This window comes from Andrographis paniculata, unplaced genomic scaffold (assembly GCF_009805555.1).
Source record: "Andrographis paniculata isolate CXL003 unplaced genomic scaffold, ASM980555v1 Contig45END, whole genome shotgun sequence".
Lineage (NCBI taxonomy): Eukaryota > Viridiplantae > Streptophyta > Magnoliopsida > Lamiales > Acanthaceae > Andrographis > Andrographis paniculata.
The window spans coordinates 346,023-363,100 of NW_026137579.1; the positions used below are offsets into that span (position 1 = coordinate 346,023).

The following is a 17,078-nucleotide window of genomic DNA, read 5'->3' on the forward strand; positions in this document are numbered from 1 at the left end:
CCCTAAATAATATATAAATAAAAATAAATAATATAAAATTATTATATGAAAAATAGTTATATAACGGTAGATACACGATCAAGAAGACAATCGTCGAAAACCCAACGAAACAAACTCTCACTTTGCTGTTCATCGAAACTGTCTCCTTTTCTTGTCTGAATCTCTTACAGATAATCGATGATTTAATGGACGAAAACTCGACAACCCAAGTAGAAGAACCATTCCAATTCCAATTCCACCCAATACCCAATTTCCAAATCCCTTTCGATCTGTTTGTGTCCAAGAAGCGCAATGGGATTGGCACCCGAGGGTTTCTCAGATTCACTGATTCCGCAGGTAATTTGGTGTATACAGTTGATAAATTGAGCCATAAATCACACTGCAGAAAGCGACTTCTGGATTCGTCTGGCAATGCTCTCTTCTCCATAATTCGATTGCAGGTGAGTTCTCTTTCAAATCCCCATTTCGTCTAGAACTTGGCTTACAAATTCTGCTACTTCTAAATCATCTCCGAATATAATCTTCTTTTTGTAGAAAGGATCGTGGCAAGGCTTCAAAGGAAATGAAGAAGGGAATCATTTGTCGTTTGTTGTAGAAAAAACGGTAGATGAGTTCACCAGAACTGAATTCAAGATATTATTCGCCGCTGAAAATACCCAAGACGAATTGAAGACAGAGTTGCAGATGAAAGGGTGCCCCTTCAAGAGAGCCTGCACCATTTACAAAGAAGACTCCATTGTAGCTGAGGTATACACTTCGCACTGATCCCTTTAAGCTCAAATTTTGACTTACTTGAACTATGGATTGTTTAATAAAATTCAATTACTCCTCTGTTATGAAATTTATCTGCACATTAGTCTTTCTATCTGCAGTTAAAATGCTCTGTTTTTTTTGAATCAGACTAGTCTTATGAACAAGCTTGGGATTGCAAAGCATTTTGTACCTAGAAGTCGATTTCGGGTAACCATTTTTCCTGGATTTAGTGATCACAGTTTTGTGGCTTCTCTCGTCGTGATCTATTTCGACGGTAGAAAGCTTTGGATATGAGCCGACTTAGTTCGTCCGGTGTTGTCTGTCGTATAGTTCTATACTGGACGGGAGTTGGTTGATGATCTATTCTGGTATCGAACAATCATGATCGATCTTTTTTCTTGTTTATTGTACTTACAATATTCATGTCTATTTAATTGTCGTCGAACATATTGTTTCATGCAATAAAATACAACAGGGATAGGCATAGTCATGCATCATCTACTCAAAGAATCTTAGATCATTGCCTGTTCTTGAGGGTGTGCTCGATTGATGACCTCATTTCTGCTCGTCAAACCAAAACCGATTGGAAATAAAGGATCGTAAGACTCATCTTCGGCATGCATAGGAAGTTGTTCGACATTTTTGAACCAAGTAACCGGAAGTTGTCCTTGGAAATCATGATCTCCGAAAATAACATCTGTGATCCCGTTCCCCTCGCTGCCGGGAAGCCAGGCAGCAACGAGAGATTCCATCTTTTCCAAAAGCTGTGGTTGCAAAGCCAAAGGCCTCCCTGATATCAAGATCACCAGAGTCGGGATATCATCAGCGACTGTGCTTATTAGTTCAGCTCCATTAAAATGAATTTCGAGTGTGCTGCTGTCACCACCAGATTCGCAATATGGAGCTTCGCCTACAACAACTATGGCAAAAGAATAGTCTTTTCCAGATATGGTACTTGCGGATGGATCTTGCTCGTATACAACTTCAGTTTTGTCACTAACAACTCCTCTAACAGCATCCAGAATTGTAGTTCCTGTTAGGAGGATAATAAAATATAACTTCGATCCCATCTTCTCCACAAGTAAGAGACCATCATGATCTAGAAAGTTCATCCAAAAGTGAGAACCAGGAAGTGAACTTACCAGTAGTTATTTTGCCGCTTTCACCATTCCATGTCTTTGTCCACCCGCCACATTGGTATCCGAGATCATCTGCATGCCTTCCTGCAACTAGAATCTTCCGAGCATTCCTGTCCAATGGAAGAAATGGTTCTTTTGGATCCTTCCCATTCTTTAACAGAACTAAAGACTTCCTCACTGCTTCACGAGCTAATTCTTTATGTACCTGACAAATATTGAGAACTACTAATGTAATTCCACAAGCAATCAATGGAATGCATACACCAAATAAATTTAAATTCTTTTTTTTTTCGATCAAAAAAAAAAAAAAAGTGATGAAGGAATAAGGCTTAAAGCCTAGGACAAGATCCAATTAAAGTGACTGAAAACATGAATAAGGGCTTTGAATTAAGGTTTTGATTGTAGCTCAAGCCTAAAAGTTTAATGAATCTTAAGGAGCTTTCATAGTTTCAATAAGGAATGTAATCCTTAATTGGCAACTAGTTGTGATTAAATATAAACCAACAATTGGGAGCATGTACAATTTTTTTTACGTGCAAAAATCATTTCAAGAATATGTAAAAATTGTTCCATAAAGATATTTTTTAAGGAAAGTGGATGCTGAAATGTGAGGTTCAATATAGCCTCACTCTAGGCAACAGTTAAGTATCCTGTAAATTATATAATTTGAATCTGATAGTAATGCTCACCTCACATCGAACCATACCCAACAAAGATCCATCACTAAGGGGGTGTTCAAAGAGGCCAGAAGCAAACTTCACTCTTAATATTCTTTCAACTGCTTCGTCAATTCTGGTCATTGGGATTTTTCCAGACTTCACCAGATGCATCAAAGCCTCTAGAAATAGTTGGTAGCGAAAAGGCACCATAACCTGGAAAGGCCAAAAGGCAGAGATTTTCAGTTGCTTAGAAGCTTGGAAATATATTTAAAAAATGTAAACAATAAAACATTGAGCCTTTACCATATCAATTCCTGCATTGATTGCTAACAAGACACTTTGCTTATAGTTTGATCCATGAGGAAGAGGTTGGGAAAGTCTGTCCAGACCTTCAGCGTCAGAAATAATGAACCCCTGCAAGAGAATCTCACAGGATTTAGGATCCAGAGAAGTTCAGTTACTAGGATTTTCTTGGGTTTGGAATATCACCTGTGGCTATTAATAATCTGTAAATTTCAATGCCATTTTACTAACATGCAATCGTTCGAACAACTGTTTCTACTCTATTCAATAATCCTCGTTCTTTTTTTGAAGTTTCCTTTCAGTTCCGCATGGAACCTTAGAAATCTTACAGAATCCATGACCAAGTCCAGATATTATGGAAACGTTCAATATAAGTAAATTGAAGCTTCATAAATTAATTTTATGTCAACTAATCACAATACTTACTGCAATCTATATGGGGATTACCTTAAACCCAAGCTTTTCTTTCAAGATCTTTGTGAGAAGAAAATGGCTACCATGTAGTTTGGACCCTTTCCAGCTAGAGTAGGATGCCATGATCGTACACACTCCTTGAGCAATACAATCTACATAAGGAGCCATATGAATTTTCTCTAATTCGTCATATTCTGATGTTGTATCCCCTTCATTTATGCCATTTCTGGTGCCACCATCTCCAACGAAGTGCTTTGCACAGGCAACAACATTTTCCCTAAAGTTAATACTCTCATCAATCCAAAAACAAGATGGAGGTATTAAATGCATGAAGATATCTACTGCAAGCTATAAATAAATCAGGATAAACATAAAAAAAGAAAAACTAGACTGTCCTCTAGGCGAGCATGATGCATCACGTTTAGCACTTTGTACCTCTTTGCAACGTAAGGATAGCCACTTGGTTGTCCCTGGGGAGTTTCACCTTGCAGGCCAGTAACCAATGAGGTCAACATTCTAACAATGTTAGGGTCTTCACCATAGCTCTCATAGCATCTTCCCCACCTGGGATCTCTGCATACCTGCTAGCATCAGTTTCATTAACCACCATCAAATATTGACAGTTTCGGAATAAAGCTAAAAAAACTATCAAATTAAACAAGAGATAACACACTGAGGAAATTGATGCTAACAGGTGGTTTGAGAAAAGGGGGCGTACGTATTAAAAACCCACAATGTTGGGAATAACCATAGTTTGCCAAAAAAGCAAATGAAACACCAGAAAGTAGAGCATTTTTATCCTTACATCCAAGCTATTAAAGCATGCATTCTCTTTTATCAAGTCAAATAAATATTTGGAAATAATGAGAGAAAAATTGCAAATTTTCCAATGAACCAAGTGTTAAAGGATTTATTGAGGGGTGGTAGAGTTTTCAGGCTCCATCAACTCAGGAAAATCCAAAATTTTATTTGAACCTCATGTTTTCATTTGAATTGCAGAAATAGATAGTGAGATAATGGAATCAGCCCTTTATTATAGTGAATTTGAATCTTCCATTTTAGGTTTGAATTCAAAAGCAACCATAATGTAAGGCATGCACAGAAGATATAACTCAAAATATACATTTACTCAATTTTACACAAATTTTCCCTTTCAAAATGCGAAAATCCCATAAGACACATGAATATGTCATCAAGGATGAAATGTTGCAACAACATAGTGACAAAAAAACTCAAAATAAGTAATTAGCATGTAATGGAAAATAAGTAATGCAAACTCACGGCAATGCATGGCGCAAAGGTATAGTGCATGCCACTCGCCCTAACTTCAAGAGCTGTTGCGGCACCAATCCTTCGAACCAAATCGGCATCTCTAAAGGAGTAAAACTATGTTTTTAATCCCCACCATGCACGATAATAAATAACAAACTGAAATTACAAGTCTTTTCAAACCAACCTGGTTGCTCCAAGGCCTATGTTGTGGGGGAAAATGGTAGCGCCATATACATTGTTATTACCATGAACAGCATCGATCCCATAAAGCAATGGGATTCCAAGCCGTGACTGCAGTGCAGCCTTCTGAAAATTATCTACCATCGCCGCCCAATCTGATGATAGGGCATTTTCAAACGGCCCACTTCCTCCTACACTCATCATGCTCCCTGCAAATGAACCAAAAGCACAATGCCATCAAAGTTCGATAATAGAATCGACATTCCTTCAACCTTTTTATTTAATCTAATCATAATACTTCAAGTGGAAAGAAACGAAGAAAATCAAGTTCCTACAACTGTGATATCATCATCCCCCACCAAAAAAAAAAAAAAAATTACTTGATTTTTTAGATTTGAAGCACGGAATGATCATCTACCTAACTTTTTCTAGGGCTAGCAAAGCAATTACTCGAAAATCAACTAATAGAAATGTTGATCAGTACATAATTAACTTAGCATTGGTGTCGACTCACAATGACAAATAGAACAATCTTATACGGAATTCAGACGAACCTATTGAGAGCTCTTTAATGGCGGAAGCAGTGGCGACCTGGCGCTCAATCTGGGTCATCTGACCGATTTTCTCTTGCAAGGTCATCCGCGAGAGGAGGTCTTTGACTCTGGCTTCGATTGGGGCATTCGAGTCTTTGTAGATGCAATCCATCATCACCTTTGATTCTTCACTTGTATTAAGCATAGTTATCACAAATCAACCAAACTAGCTAGCAACTAGCATAGAAAAACTTGATTACTTGCTGGAAATTGTGGATTTGGAGGAACCGACGTACCTACCTTCCAAGGGCGGAGTTTCCAACCGAGACGGGAGAAACACACGAAGATTCTAACACAAATTAGTTATGGAGTTCTGTGGAGCTTCGCTGAAATTCAGACTGGACACTGAACCAGACAAAGTAGCTGACAAGAGCAGACCATCTACTCAATTTATTTATTAAGTAATTAATTAGAATTTATATTAAATAAAACAAACATTTTATCCAAAATAAGCAAGAATCCGTTGTCGTCCAGCGGTTAGGATATCTGGCTTTCACCCAGGAGACCCGGGTTCGATTCCCGGCAACGGAATTTTTTATACCGTCGGATTGAGACACGTGTCGAAATCTGGTAATTAGTTTTATTTTTGATTTTCCCTTTTTTTTTTCTTTAAAATATTGAGATCTGAACGTACTATTTAAAGCGTCGCCTCTCCGAGAACTTGTGCGTCGTTCTTCCATGGCGTCTTCTCCGACGGGAATCTCACCGGCGCTGAACTGACCTGGTGACTGAACCATCAACAATTCTACAAGAAAAGCGTATTGTTTTCTTCGGACTTTGAGATGAAATGACCACAGAAATAGGTAGCACATGCCTTTCTTCAGCCCTAAATCGCTGGCATCGCTGGCGGAGTGCGCCGTGGCGACTCGCTCCTCCTTCATCGGCCGCGCAGCCCATGGCCGAGCCGTCAGAGCACTTGGCATGGCCCTGGACGCTTTCCTTTCCAACCATTTCATCAGTATGTACTCGAAACTCGACTGCCCTGACTCCGCCCGCACTCTCCTCTCCCTCACCCCGCCTCGCTTCCGTTCCGTCGTCACTTGGACGTCCTTGATCTCAGGCAATGTCCAGAACGGCCATGTCTCCGCCGCCATGGCTTGTTTCTCCTCCATGCGTCGGGAAGGTATTCAACCCAATGATTTTACCTTCCCTTGTTTGTTCAAATCTGCAGCTTCGCTTCAATCGCCGATTCTCGGCCAACAGTTCCACGGCCTCGCCGTCAAGCTAGATTTCATGGACGATGTATTCGTCGCGTGCAGTGCGTACGATATGTACGCAAAGACGGGGTGTTCGAGCCATGCCAGCAAGGTGTTCGACGGAATGTCCCATAGAAATTTAGCTACATGGAATGCCTGTATCTCCAATGCTGTTCTCAATGGGAAGCCTCGCGAAGGGATCATCAAGTTTGTGGAGCTTTTACGCGAAGGCGAAGCAGCTCCAAATTCGATCACTTTCTGCGCTTTCTTGAACGCATGTTCCGACGGTGTGTTCTTGACGGAAGGGCAGCAGCTGCACGGATATTTGATCAAGCAGGGGCACCAAGCGGACGTCTCCGTCTTGAACGGGCTGATTGATTTCTACGGCAAATGCGCCGAGGTTAGTTCATCGGAGAAAGTTTTTGAGAAGATGAGCGAGTGCAATGTGGTTTCGTGGTGTTCGATGATAGCAGCTTACGAGCAGAATGATGCGGGAGAGAAGGCGTGCTATGTCTTTTTGAACGCGAGGCGAGCAGGGGTTGAGCCAACCGACTTTATGGTATCGAGCGCGCTCAGCGCCTGCGCAGGTTGGGCGTCTCTCGAAACAGGGAGAGTGATTCACTGTCTAGGCGTGAAGGCGTGTGTTGACGAGAACATATTCGTCGGAAGCGCTCTCGTAGACATGTACGGGAAGTGCGGGAGCATCGATGATTGCGAGAGGGCTTTCATCGAGATGCCCCGGAGAAATTTGATCAGCTGGAACGCTATAATTGGCGGGTATGCTCACCAAGGGCGCGCAGACAAGGCGTTGGAAATGTTCGAGGAGATGACGAATTGTAGGAATCCCGAGAGGCTCGTACCAAATTACGTAACTTTCGTGTGCGTGCTAGCAGCTTGCAGTCGGGGCGGCACGGTGAACTCTGGAATGGATATCTTCGAATCCATGATGGGAAAGTACAAGATCACTCCCGGTGCCGAGCATTACGCATGTGTGGTCGACATGTTAGGTCGGGCAGGTCAAGTGGAACGAGCCTATGAATTCATACGACGAATGCCGCTGCATCCGACCATATCGATGTGGGGTGCTCTGTTGGGCGCCTGCAAAATGCACGGCAAAGCCGAGCTGGGGAGGATTGCTGCCGAAAAGCTGTTTGAACTCGATCCACAAGATTCCGGCAATCATGTCATCCTGTCGAACATGTTTGCCGCGACGGGGCAGTGGAACGAGGCGAGCCTGGTTCGGAAGGAGATGAAGGATGTGGGAATCAAGAAGGGGGCAGGATTCAGCTGGATATCGTTAAAGAATTCGATCCATGTCTTCCAAGCAAAAGACACATCCCATAGTAGGAACTCTGAGATTCAGGCAATGTTGGATAAGTTAAGGAAGGAGATGGAGGGTGCTGGATATGTACCTGACACCAGATTGGCTCTGTATGATTTAGAGGATGAAGAGAAAGAGTCGGAGGTTTGGAGCCACAGCGAGAAGATCGCGCTTGCGTTTGGTCTGATCGCGCTTCCTCCTGGAGTTCCAATTAGGATCACGAAAAATCTTCGAATCTGTGTGGATTGCCATAGCGCAATTAAGTTCATATCAGGGATTGTCGGAAGGGAAATCGTAGTTAGAGACAACAACCGGTTTCATTGTTTCAAGGACAATCGATGCTCGTGTGGTGATTATTGGTGACAATGTCGATGCTTTTTGCAGTTGAAATTCCTACATTAGGAATGGATGTACTTTACCAAGTTTTGGTGCCGAAAGTGTTAAAATATCATGTGCTTCTTCTATCATACTCAAATGAACACTGTTTCATTCCCATGATGTTGCAGATAAAAAGAATCTCGACAAAATGTAGCAATCAACACCGCATAGCTCGAGTAGCACTGAGAGAATCCAAAATATACAAGAGAAATTCTTGATCTACATGTGATAAATATGTAGTTATGGGGTATATTGTGTGCCAAGCCGCAACATAATTTAAAGAATCAGCCAAGAGTGAACCTGCTGGCAGGCACATGGTAAATGAGCAGTCACATCGAAAGAGAATCCTAAAATCATGGAAATGTTTACAACCGAGTGCGCCGCACCAATCATTTCCTGTAACAGGAGCAACCAAAAGCACAAATAAAATGAATGTAAGATGCATATTACATCCATCATCACCCTTTGCTAGTAACGGCATGTGTTTAAAATCAGATTCACTTTTTATTCTTTGTAGTTCAACAAGCAATTAAGTCAAGAATACAATCAAAAGGATTACTTCACTTTATTTTACTGTTTAGTAGAATGTATGAGCACACAATGGCGCATAGGGGCAAGCCCTGCTGAATAATAATTAACAAAACAACTTGAAATGAGACTTTATAGGAATAGGAACACCTTAATCAGTAAAATCAAGATTTGAAATATGTTCTAAGTTTATAAGAGATTACTTGTTTTCTGAGAGCAATAACATTAAATTTCTATATAACTATGACTAAAACAAAAAAGAACATGAAAATGACAGCGCTTTACCAAATCAATCCTGGTGAATATTATAGATTGCAGCGCTAATGCTTTTACAATCAAGCTCCATTGTCTTCATCCAATTCTCGAAATCTCCAATTTCCTGATGAAACAAAGTACAAAATCTCTCACTAACAATGGATATGTGTTCCACCCAACTAAAATCTTCAAAGAAATAGTATAATGGAGAAATTAAAGGTGAGTGAGAGTTCTTTGCAGGCTAACAAAAACCGTACTCCAATTAAGGAATCATCACGTGGGAGGCTTAATTGTCTCACAAATAAACATTTATCTGTACTTACTACTTAGTCCACACTCAGCAAAAAACAAGCTTGAAGCCTTCCATCATGAATTGGATAAAATATGTTAATTGCAAAAGGCAATAGCAGAGTCAAGTGCTTTTCAAATGACATTGTAGTCTCTACACAACATAGCGAACAAATTACTGATGGAGAGCCAAGGTCCTTTGTACAAGCACATGAAAACTTGATTTAGTTACCAAATTAAGTTTCAGAACCTAAAAAGTTCATATAATTTACTTCCAACATGCTATTACAGGGTTTGCATTGGTCATTTGTAACCATACAAAACTTATCAATACAAAATTACATATGAAATTCAATGAAAGTATCTACACATTTCATCAAGTTTTGAGATGTATAGTAATGCATGCACAATAGTATGTTGAATCAGGGACCTTGGCAGACAATTTACCACGATCCGAAACAGGGAAAGAGAATTGCAAGAACATCTGTCACAAAACTTCAAAAAAATTAAATCCACAAACTGGAACCCCCAGAAACATCATTAGGCATGGCTAACTCCATGCCAAAAGTAATAGATGCAGAACTTTCCAAACCTTGCCTTAATTTGTTGCATTTAACATGTCTACTTAATCATGCAAGTTGATTATAGATAAAATCCATGGTTAAATATAAACCCACTATTATTGAGCTAATTTAAGGGATTAATAAATCAACCCATGAGATCGAATATATCAAACTGAGACAAGGCCTTTGAATTAGAAATTCTCGTAGTGACATGGCTGGTGGTTCACTAAAACAAGATACATGTATAATTCGCACACTGCCTAGTGTTTTAATACCCAGAGACAACAAAAAACTACAGCGCTAACCTTGATAGCAGTGTTGATAGCATGGGAAGCTGCGTGCCATTGCTCCGTCTGCTTTGAGAATCGTGCAATAGTTCGAGCAAGTGCTCTAATTTCCATTTCAATCCGTTTTTCATTTATAAAGATCTCTTGCACGCCACCATTGACGGCATTCACTAACAAATCCGACACTCTCATAGCTTTTCTAACTGCTTCTTGCTTTGCTTTATCTGCAAAATAAACCGAACACACCCCAAAACAAGGCACGATCATCTAAAAAAACGCATTAATTCCTAAATACAGGAATGGGAAGCAACACAGTTCAAGCAAACAAACACGTATAACGAAAGCGCAGACAAAGCACATATTAAAACCTGCAATTTCAACATAATTCAGTACATCAGAGAATCGTCAATTCAAGAACCGATTCCGTGTGAGAAGAACAACTGACCAGTGCGTTCACGTAGCTCAGCAGCGGCATGATTATGATCACCAATCATCTGAAGCAGCGCCGCCTCGAGACTCCCCGCTTCCACCTGATGCGGTCGCTCCATTCCCAACACTTCACATGAATCAGTCAAATCCCTAATTAAGCTACAGCTCAAAATAGCAATTCATTCCCTGAATCGAATATCCAATTTGCGCTAGCAATCAATTGAACTCGACAGACGAAACACAAACACAATTCCGATCGCGAATTTGAACCGTAGGAGCAGAGTCCGTCGTGCGCTCCGCTGCCACACTCAGTTGTGCTATCCCTCCAACTGCCAAACTCTTTCCCTCTTCCAAATCCTCTTTAGACTTAATTGCAATTTTACTAATTAACTAAATTCCTCCTATTGGGCCAATAATTAATATGGGCCCAAGGCTGTGCACAAATTCATAAAGCCCACTTAGTTAAAATATTATGGGCCCAATAAGCTTTGCTATTATTTTAACCTCGCTTAGCAAAGCGGTGGTCCGATTGAAGATGTCATCCCACAATTGACCGCCGTCTAAATAATAAATTAATTTGGTTGACCAATGAGTGGTCATCATATTCAGTTAATCAATTTTAATTTAATTCAATTTTACCATTTTTTAAGTTAATTTATATTGTAATTCGTGACTTAATATATCTTTGCATGCAATGTTTTAATCTGAGGGGATTAAGGATTTATTTAGTAAATTTTTCTAGTTTATAAAGTGGAATAATTCATTTATGTGAGACGATGACAAATTAAAGGCATAACCTCACACAAAAATAACCAAATAAATAAATAAACCACACAAATCTTACAATATAAATATATAGACAGCAAATACACGACACGAAACCTCTTTTTTGTCTTAATTACAATACACAAATTTACATCAATTTGAACGCACCCACCCACCACCCGTGGCCACATTTACATTCTCTCGATTGTCATAATTTAGCCAATCAAAATCATTCATGTAAAGCAATCAATCGATGATGGAGTAATCAATCACTCTTACAGAAAAAAAAATAAAATTGTACTTTAAATAATCTTTACCTTAACTTCTCAGAAATGGTCAGCTGAAAATACAAAAATGTCCCTAAAAAATCCAACCAACCCTACCCGCCGGAAACTTGAATTGCGGGCCTAATTTTGTCATTCCACAGAGCGGCGGCGGCTTCTCCGCCGTTCCTTTTCACCTCAACCACCACCAACCGGTCTGTCAGCCGGCGAACTTCCAATCCCAATACGAAATTACCATTCTGCCCCTCAAGCTCCACCCCCCACCCCTTCGTCTTCCTCAAATGCACCGCCCCGTTCTCCGCCTTCACCGCCTCCTCCACCTTACCGATAACCCTCTCCGGCGACTCCTCCTCCGCCGTCAGCAGCTCCACGTCCTCCGCCGCCCTGTACCTGCTGTCAAACAGGCCGGAGAGATCCAGGCCCCTCGAAAACGAAATTATGTCGAACGCGTTTAAATCACGCAGCTTCTTCTCATCCTCCGCCGGACCACAACCACCACCGCCGCCGCCAATTTCCTTCACCTCTCTGTACCCCTTCCGAAACCACGGGTCGCGCTTAATCTCATCAATGGTGATCCGGGTCTCCGGATTCGTGTCGAGGATCCGGGTCAGGACCCGCTTCAGATCCGGCGACATCCACTTAGGGCACCGGAATTCCCCCTTGTAAATTTTCCGGTACATGTTCATCAAATTGGGATCGTTGAACGGTAAATAGCCGGCGGTGAGTACAAACAAAACGACGCCGCACGACCAGACGTCGATCTTCGCGCCGTCGTAGCCTCGCTTCGCCAGAATCTCCGGCGCGACGTACGCCGGCGTTCCGCAGAGCGTGCGCAGAAGCCCGTCGTCGCCGCCGTCGCTCCGCCGCAGCGCGCTGAGGCCGAAATCGGAAACTTTCAGGTCGCCGTTCTCGTCCACCAGCAAATTCTCCGGCTTCAAATCCCGGTGGTAGACGCCGCGCAGGTGGCAGTAGCTGACGGCGGCGATCAGCTGCTGGAAGTATCTCCGGCCGAGATCCTCGCTGAACCGCCCCTTGGCGACTCTGGCGAAAAGCTCACCTCCCTTGACGAACTCCAAGACGAAGTAGATCTTCCTCTTCGTCGCCATAACTTCGAAAAGCTTCACGATGTGGCAATGGCGGAGGCGGCTCATGATCGAAATCTCCCGCTTGATGTTGTTCATCAGATTCGCGTTTCCGGCGATTCTGCTCTTGTTGATAACCTTGATCGCCACGCTCCGGCCGGTCTCCAACTCCCGCGCGTGGTACACCTTCGCGAAGGCGCCGCAGCCGAGGAGGCGACCCACCTCGTACTTGTCGAACAGCTTGTTGTTCTCCGGCGACACCATCCCCAGAAAAAACGACGACGGCGACTCTTGTCGCCGGTGACCGGCGGCGTCGACGATCTCCATTGCAGGAATCGGATTGGGATTATTGGAGTAATGTGAAGCGATAGTTGGAATTATTGGGTGGAAGATTCTTTGAATGATTCGTATTAATGAATGAATGGTTGTCCGTATGTATGTATGCTCGAGATGGAGCCCTTTGGTGTGGGGCAGAGGCCTTTTTATCGTGACATTCAGTGTTCACAAAATGCATATAAATAATAAATAAATATATATTACTCCGCTATTAAAATTGAAAATCTTTTTTTTTTTTTTTTTTTTTTCCTTGCCAAAGATAAAATTCAAAAATCGAAAATCGTAGTCAGAACTTTTTCGGACACGGGAAAAGCCATAGATTGGACGCGTCCCCACGCGCTGATCTGCGCGTGTTGACACGAAAATTAACCCGGTTCGTGTTAATGATACGCTGCTCAGATATTCTCAGCATTATGCTTTTGTATTAAGAATTAGTACGAAGTTGGCCGCAGAAATTTATCGCCCGCCAAATTTATTGCTAGCAACTTACAGTCAGTCGTGTGTTTGTTTCGAGGATTTCAAAGATTTTCATTCTTTATTAATTTGTTCTTTTTAAAAAAAATAATTTCCTCGTCTTATAACTAAATATTCATTTGCCTTTTACACATAATTTAAAAAATATTAATATTATATTAAAATATGATAAAAATAAAGTAGAAATGACTAAAATAATTTTATTAGTATATGTGATATAAAGGTAATGGCATTTGTGTAATATATTATAAGTTGTAAGAGTATTTGTAATGTTAGGTAGAGAGTACAGTTACTAAAAAAAATGAAATAGATACTTTGTTATGAAATAAACTAAAATGAAAAAAATTGATACTTTGTTATAGGACGAAGGGAGTATTTATTTTTTATTTTTATATTATATTAAAAATTATTTTACATTTAAAACATTACATCAATACTCATTTATATCACATCATCATTATTCAAATCTCAATTCAAAATCCAATCCCTTGACAAACACACCTTGAATTCTTTTATGTCTTCTTCTTTTCTAATTCGTTAAATAAAATGCCATTACAAATTGTTCTAATAATTTTTATTTTTTTATTTTTTTATTTTTTTGCCTTCAAAGTAGCCCAAGTTGCATTCTATAAACCAATTTTTTAAAATTATAAAAGCAATTATAAAGGGTGTCGGGAATACAAGTCAATTAAAAAAATTAAAATTATAAGTGTTTGGTTTGAATTCCATATTCTAAATCCTACAATTTAAATCAATTTTAGAAAGATAATATTTCCTCCGTCGAATTGAAAGGTTACTATTTTATATTTTCGTCTGTTCCAAAACAAGGTTACCATTTTCTAGTAATTATACTACCTACCTAACATAGTAAATATTCTTTCAATTTATAATATATTATGCAAATATCATTACTTTTATATTACACTAAACTAACAGGAGTATTTTTATTTTTTTTTACTACAATTACAATATAATACTAATATTAAAAAATCTACCTTCACAAAATAAATATTAATAATAATAATCCAAAGATAAATCGTATGTTAAAAAGTCCAGGCAACATGTAATTTGGCAGGTTTTAAATGACAGTAGTATATCTGAAAAATATCTAATCTAATGTACATATATATTACAAGAACCAACCAACCAACCAACAGTCATTCATCACCCAGCTGGCTGCTGCTATTCTTACCACTCAGTGCTTTTACTATCCTTGCTCCACTCTCTTCAGCCATACACGTGTCCATTTCCGTGGACGGCCACAAATTTATATATATATATATATATATTTAATTTAACATTATTATATTGTACTAGTATTATTTATTTACAAAAATGCCTCTTCTTCTTCTACCTTCTTCATTTTATTTTATTTTATTTTATTTTCTGAGTTGAGGGCGGCGACCGGCTGAGGAGGTCGGAGGTCGGTGCTCATATTTCTTCTTCTTCTTCTATTATTATTATTATTATTATTATTATTATTATTGTTTTGTTTACTGTTTCAGACTATTATACAATTTATTTATTGCCTAAAAATTTATAAATGATTTATTAATTTAAAAAACTTAAAATTATTTTGACTGTATTCAATGGAAATGTGTAATTTTACTTAATGGCTTGGCATATAAGTAATACACAGTGTAGATAATACAGTGCAATGAATAGTTTGATGTTAGAACAAAAGTGTGCATGAATTATTTTTTGAAATTTAAATTTAAAGAAATAGTATATATTTTTATATATAAACAAAAATGTCCCATTCCGAATTTATAGCTTATCGTGTAAGAAGTTGTCGTACTTATCTTTTCCACTTATAAATAAATGATCACGAGAATAATATCACAGCATATTCTTAGCTAGCTAGACATACCTTTTACATTCCAGAATACAAATTCAATTTGAATTAGCCATTCTGAGAGTTCGGAAATAATTAAATTTTTAGTTTATTTTGCATCTAATATAATCAATTCATTTATCATAACTATATTTATAAATACTATCATTTTATTTTACATTCTTTTAAATTATCTCTTGGTTAGGTTTTTTCACTTGTATTTGTACTCATTATCTACCGTCATAAGTCCAACTCTACACCACCGTATCATCCCTTATCGGACTATTATTGGTATACGATCTGCAAGTTCTCGGAAAGTAGAATAAACATATACGATAATTTCAAAATTCACGTGAAATGAGATCACATATGGACAAAATCTTTATAATTGAAATGTTAGTATAAAACACACGTCCAATAATTTCACACGGCCATGTGTAATGAATTATTTCTTACATCTTTCTCATTATTATTATTATTATTATTATTATTATTATTATTATTATTATTATTATTATTTTCCCACAAATTAAAAATTCACTTATTACTGATTTTAAAATAAGAATTAAAAAATCTCTTTTTTAAATTGCCAAAATTGTTTGGTGTGATTTATAATAGAGTTTCAACCCTATTTATATGCAATGTTCTTTTTTTCTTTTCCAAAAGTATTTTATTGAATTATTGTCTTATTCAAATATCGACTTAAAAATATTTCTTTTACTCAATAATATTATTTTAATTATTTTAAAATAACTCAAAACATTAAAATATTGTATTTGTTTCCTTTGATCAAATTTTTATTATGTATTACCAATCATTTTTTAAAAATAATATTTTTTTTCAATAAAATATTATTTCCAACTTACTGTGTAAATCAAAACTAAAATTCAGAAATTTTAGAAAATTCAAACAATTATTTTTTCTCTTCAAAATTGGAAGGATATTTGAATATTAGATATTTCATTTCAAGATATATAAAAAGTTCAAAAGAATTGTGTTTTTTATGTTCATTCATGTATGTTTAATCCATGTATATGTATATTTATTTCACCTCAGAATTTTCAATAATTTTTAACATTTAAATTTAAAATGGAACATATCCATGATCTTGGTTTGCTTTTTTAACATTTAAAATTAAAATCAATATTATTTACTGTGCATAATTTTTAATAAAAATATATTATTTTCTTTAACAAAATATCATATTAAATTACTATTTAAACAAAAACGAAAATCAACATACTATTTTAAATTAAATCAACTTTAAACTACAATCAACAAATCTAAAAATTTTGGTTTGGTATTACCGTAAACTGAAAGAAACAAAGGATTTGTTCACCAAAAATATTTGGTGGTATGATACATTATTAATATTATAATAAATACAATATATACTTATATTAACATGACATTTATAATATATATTATTTGCTCACAAAAAATAATAATTCAATATAAAATATTAATTTTTATATTATCGTTATATTTTTTATACTTTACATCAAAAATAAATTAATCCAAAAATATTAAGAGAACAAGTCCATTTATGTTGATTTATTTACATTAAAAAAATAAAAAAAAGTAATCAAATGCCATATAAATTTATTTGATTAGATTTTTATTTTATTTTTATTATAGATCTACTGCCAAAAAAAAAAAAAAAGCAATAAGTACACAATAACTAATTATCTAATTAGGAGTATTTGTTCGTAACTGTGGCCCATATTCATTTTCACTTAAGAGTT

General features: G+C 37.7%; 5 protein-coding genes and 1 non-coding gene across 7 annotated transcripts; 3 read left to right on the forward strand and 3 right to left on the reverse strand.

Moving 5' to 3' along the window:
* The first annotated feature begins 63 nt into the window (after positions 1–63).
* On the forward strand, positions 64–1,672 carry LOC127251396 (protein LURP-one-related 7). Its single transcript, XM_051275062.1, has 3 exons — positions 64–440; positions 535–747; positions 901–1,672. Exons 1-3 carry the CDS (start codon positions 186–188, stop codon positions 1,045–1,047), a joined length of 615 nt encoding a protein of 204 aa, XP_051131019.1. The 5' UTR covers positions 64–185; the 3' UTR covers positions 1,048–1,672.
* On the reverse strand, positions 1,266–5,541 carry LOC127251394 (uncharacterized). 2 transcript variants are annotated; one of them, XM_051275058.1, is made up of 9 exons: positions 5,275–5,541; positions 4,725–4,929; positions 4,550–4,640; positions 3,704–3,852; positions 3,302–3,545; positions 2,855–2,965; positions 2,582–2,764; positions 1,896–2,097; positions 1,266–1,786 (listed from the first exon to the last, which is right to left on the reverse strand). In XM_051275058.1, exons 1-9 carry the CDS (start codon positions 5,456–5,458, stop codon positions 1,266–1,268), a joined length of 1,890 nt encoding a protein of 629 aa, XP_051131015.1. In that variant the 5' UTR covers positions 5,459–5,541. The 2 variants fall into 2 exon arrangements, with proteins under 2 accessions (XP_051131015.1, XP_051131016.1); XM_051275059.1 differs by having other exon boundaries at positions 3,704–3,849; positions 5,275–5,540.
* A 231-nt stretch (positions 5,542–5,772) lies between these two features.
* Positions 5,773–5,844, forward strand: TRNAE-UUC (transfer RNA glutamic acid (anticodon UUC)). Its single transcript has one exon. It is a non-coding gene; the product is annotated as a tRNA-Glu (tRNA).
* Positions 5,845–5,972: 128 nt separating this feature from the next.
* Positions 5,973–8,605, forward strand: LOC127251393 (pentatricopeptide repeat-containing protein At4g14850). The gene has a single exon (XM_051275057.1). It carries the CDS (start codon positions 6,124–6,126, stop codon positions 8,191–8,193), a length of 2,070 nt encoding a protein of 689 aa, XP_051131014.1. The 5' UTR covers positions 5,973–6,123; the 3' UTR covers positions 8,194–8,605.
* LOC127251397 (biogenesis of lysosome-related organelles complex 1 subunit 1) lies at positions 8,358–10,915 on the reverse strand. The gene is made up of 4 exons (XM_051275063.1): positions 10,575–10,915; positions 10,148–10,353; positions 9,022–9,115; positions 8,358–8,604 (listed from the first exon to the last, which is right to left on the reverse strand). Exons 1-3 carry the CDS (start codon positions 10,675–10,677, stop codon positions 9,026–9,028), a joined length of 399 nt encoding a protein of 132 aa, XP_051131020.1. The 5' UTR covers positions 10,678–10,915; the 3' UTR covers positions 8,358–8,604; positions 9,022–9,025.
* A 510-nt stretch (positions 10,916–11,425) lies between these two features.
* LOC127251986 (CBL-interacting serine/threonine-protein kinase 11) lies at positions 11,426–13,164 on the reverse strand. Its single transcript, XM_051275972.1, has one exon. It carries the CDS (start codon positions 13,014–13,016, stop codon positions 11,703–11,705), a length of 1,314 nt encoding a protein of 437 aa, XP_051131929.1. The 5' UTR covers positions 13,017–13,164; the 3' UTR covers positions 11,426–11,702.
* Positions 13,165–17,078: the final 3,914 nt, after the last annotated feature.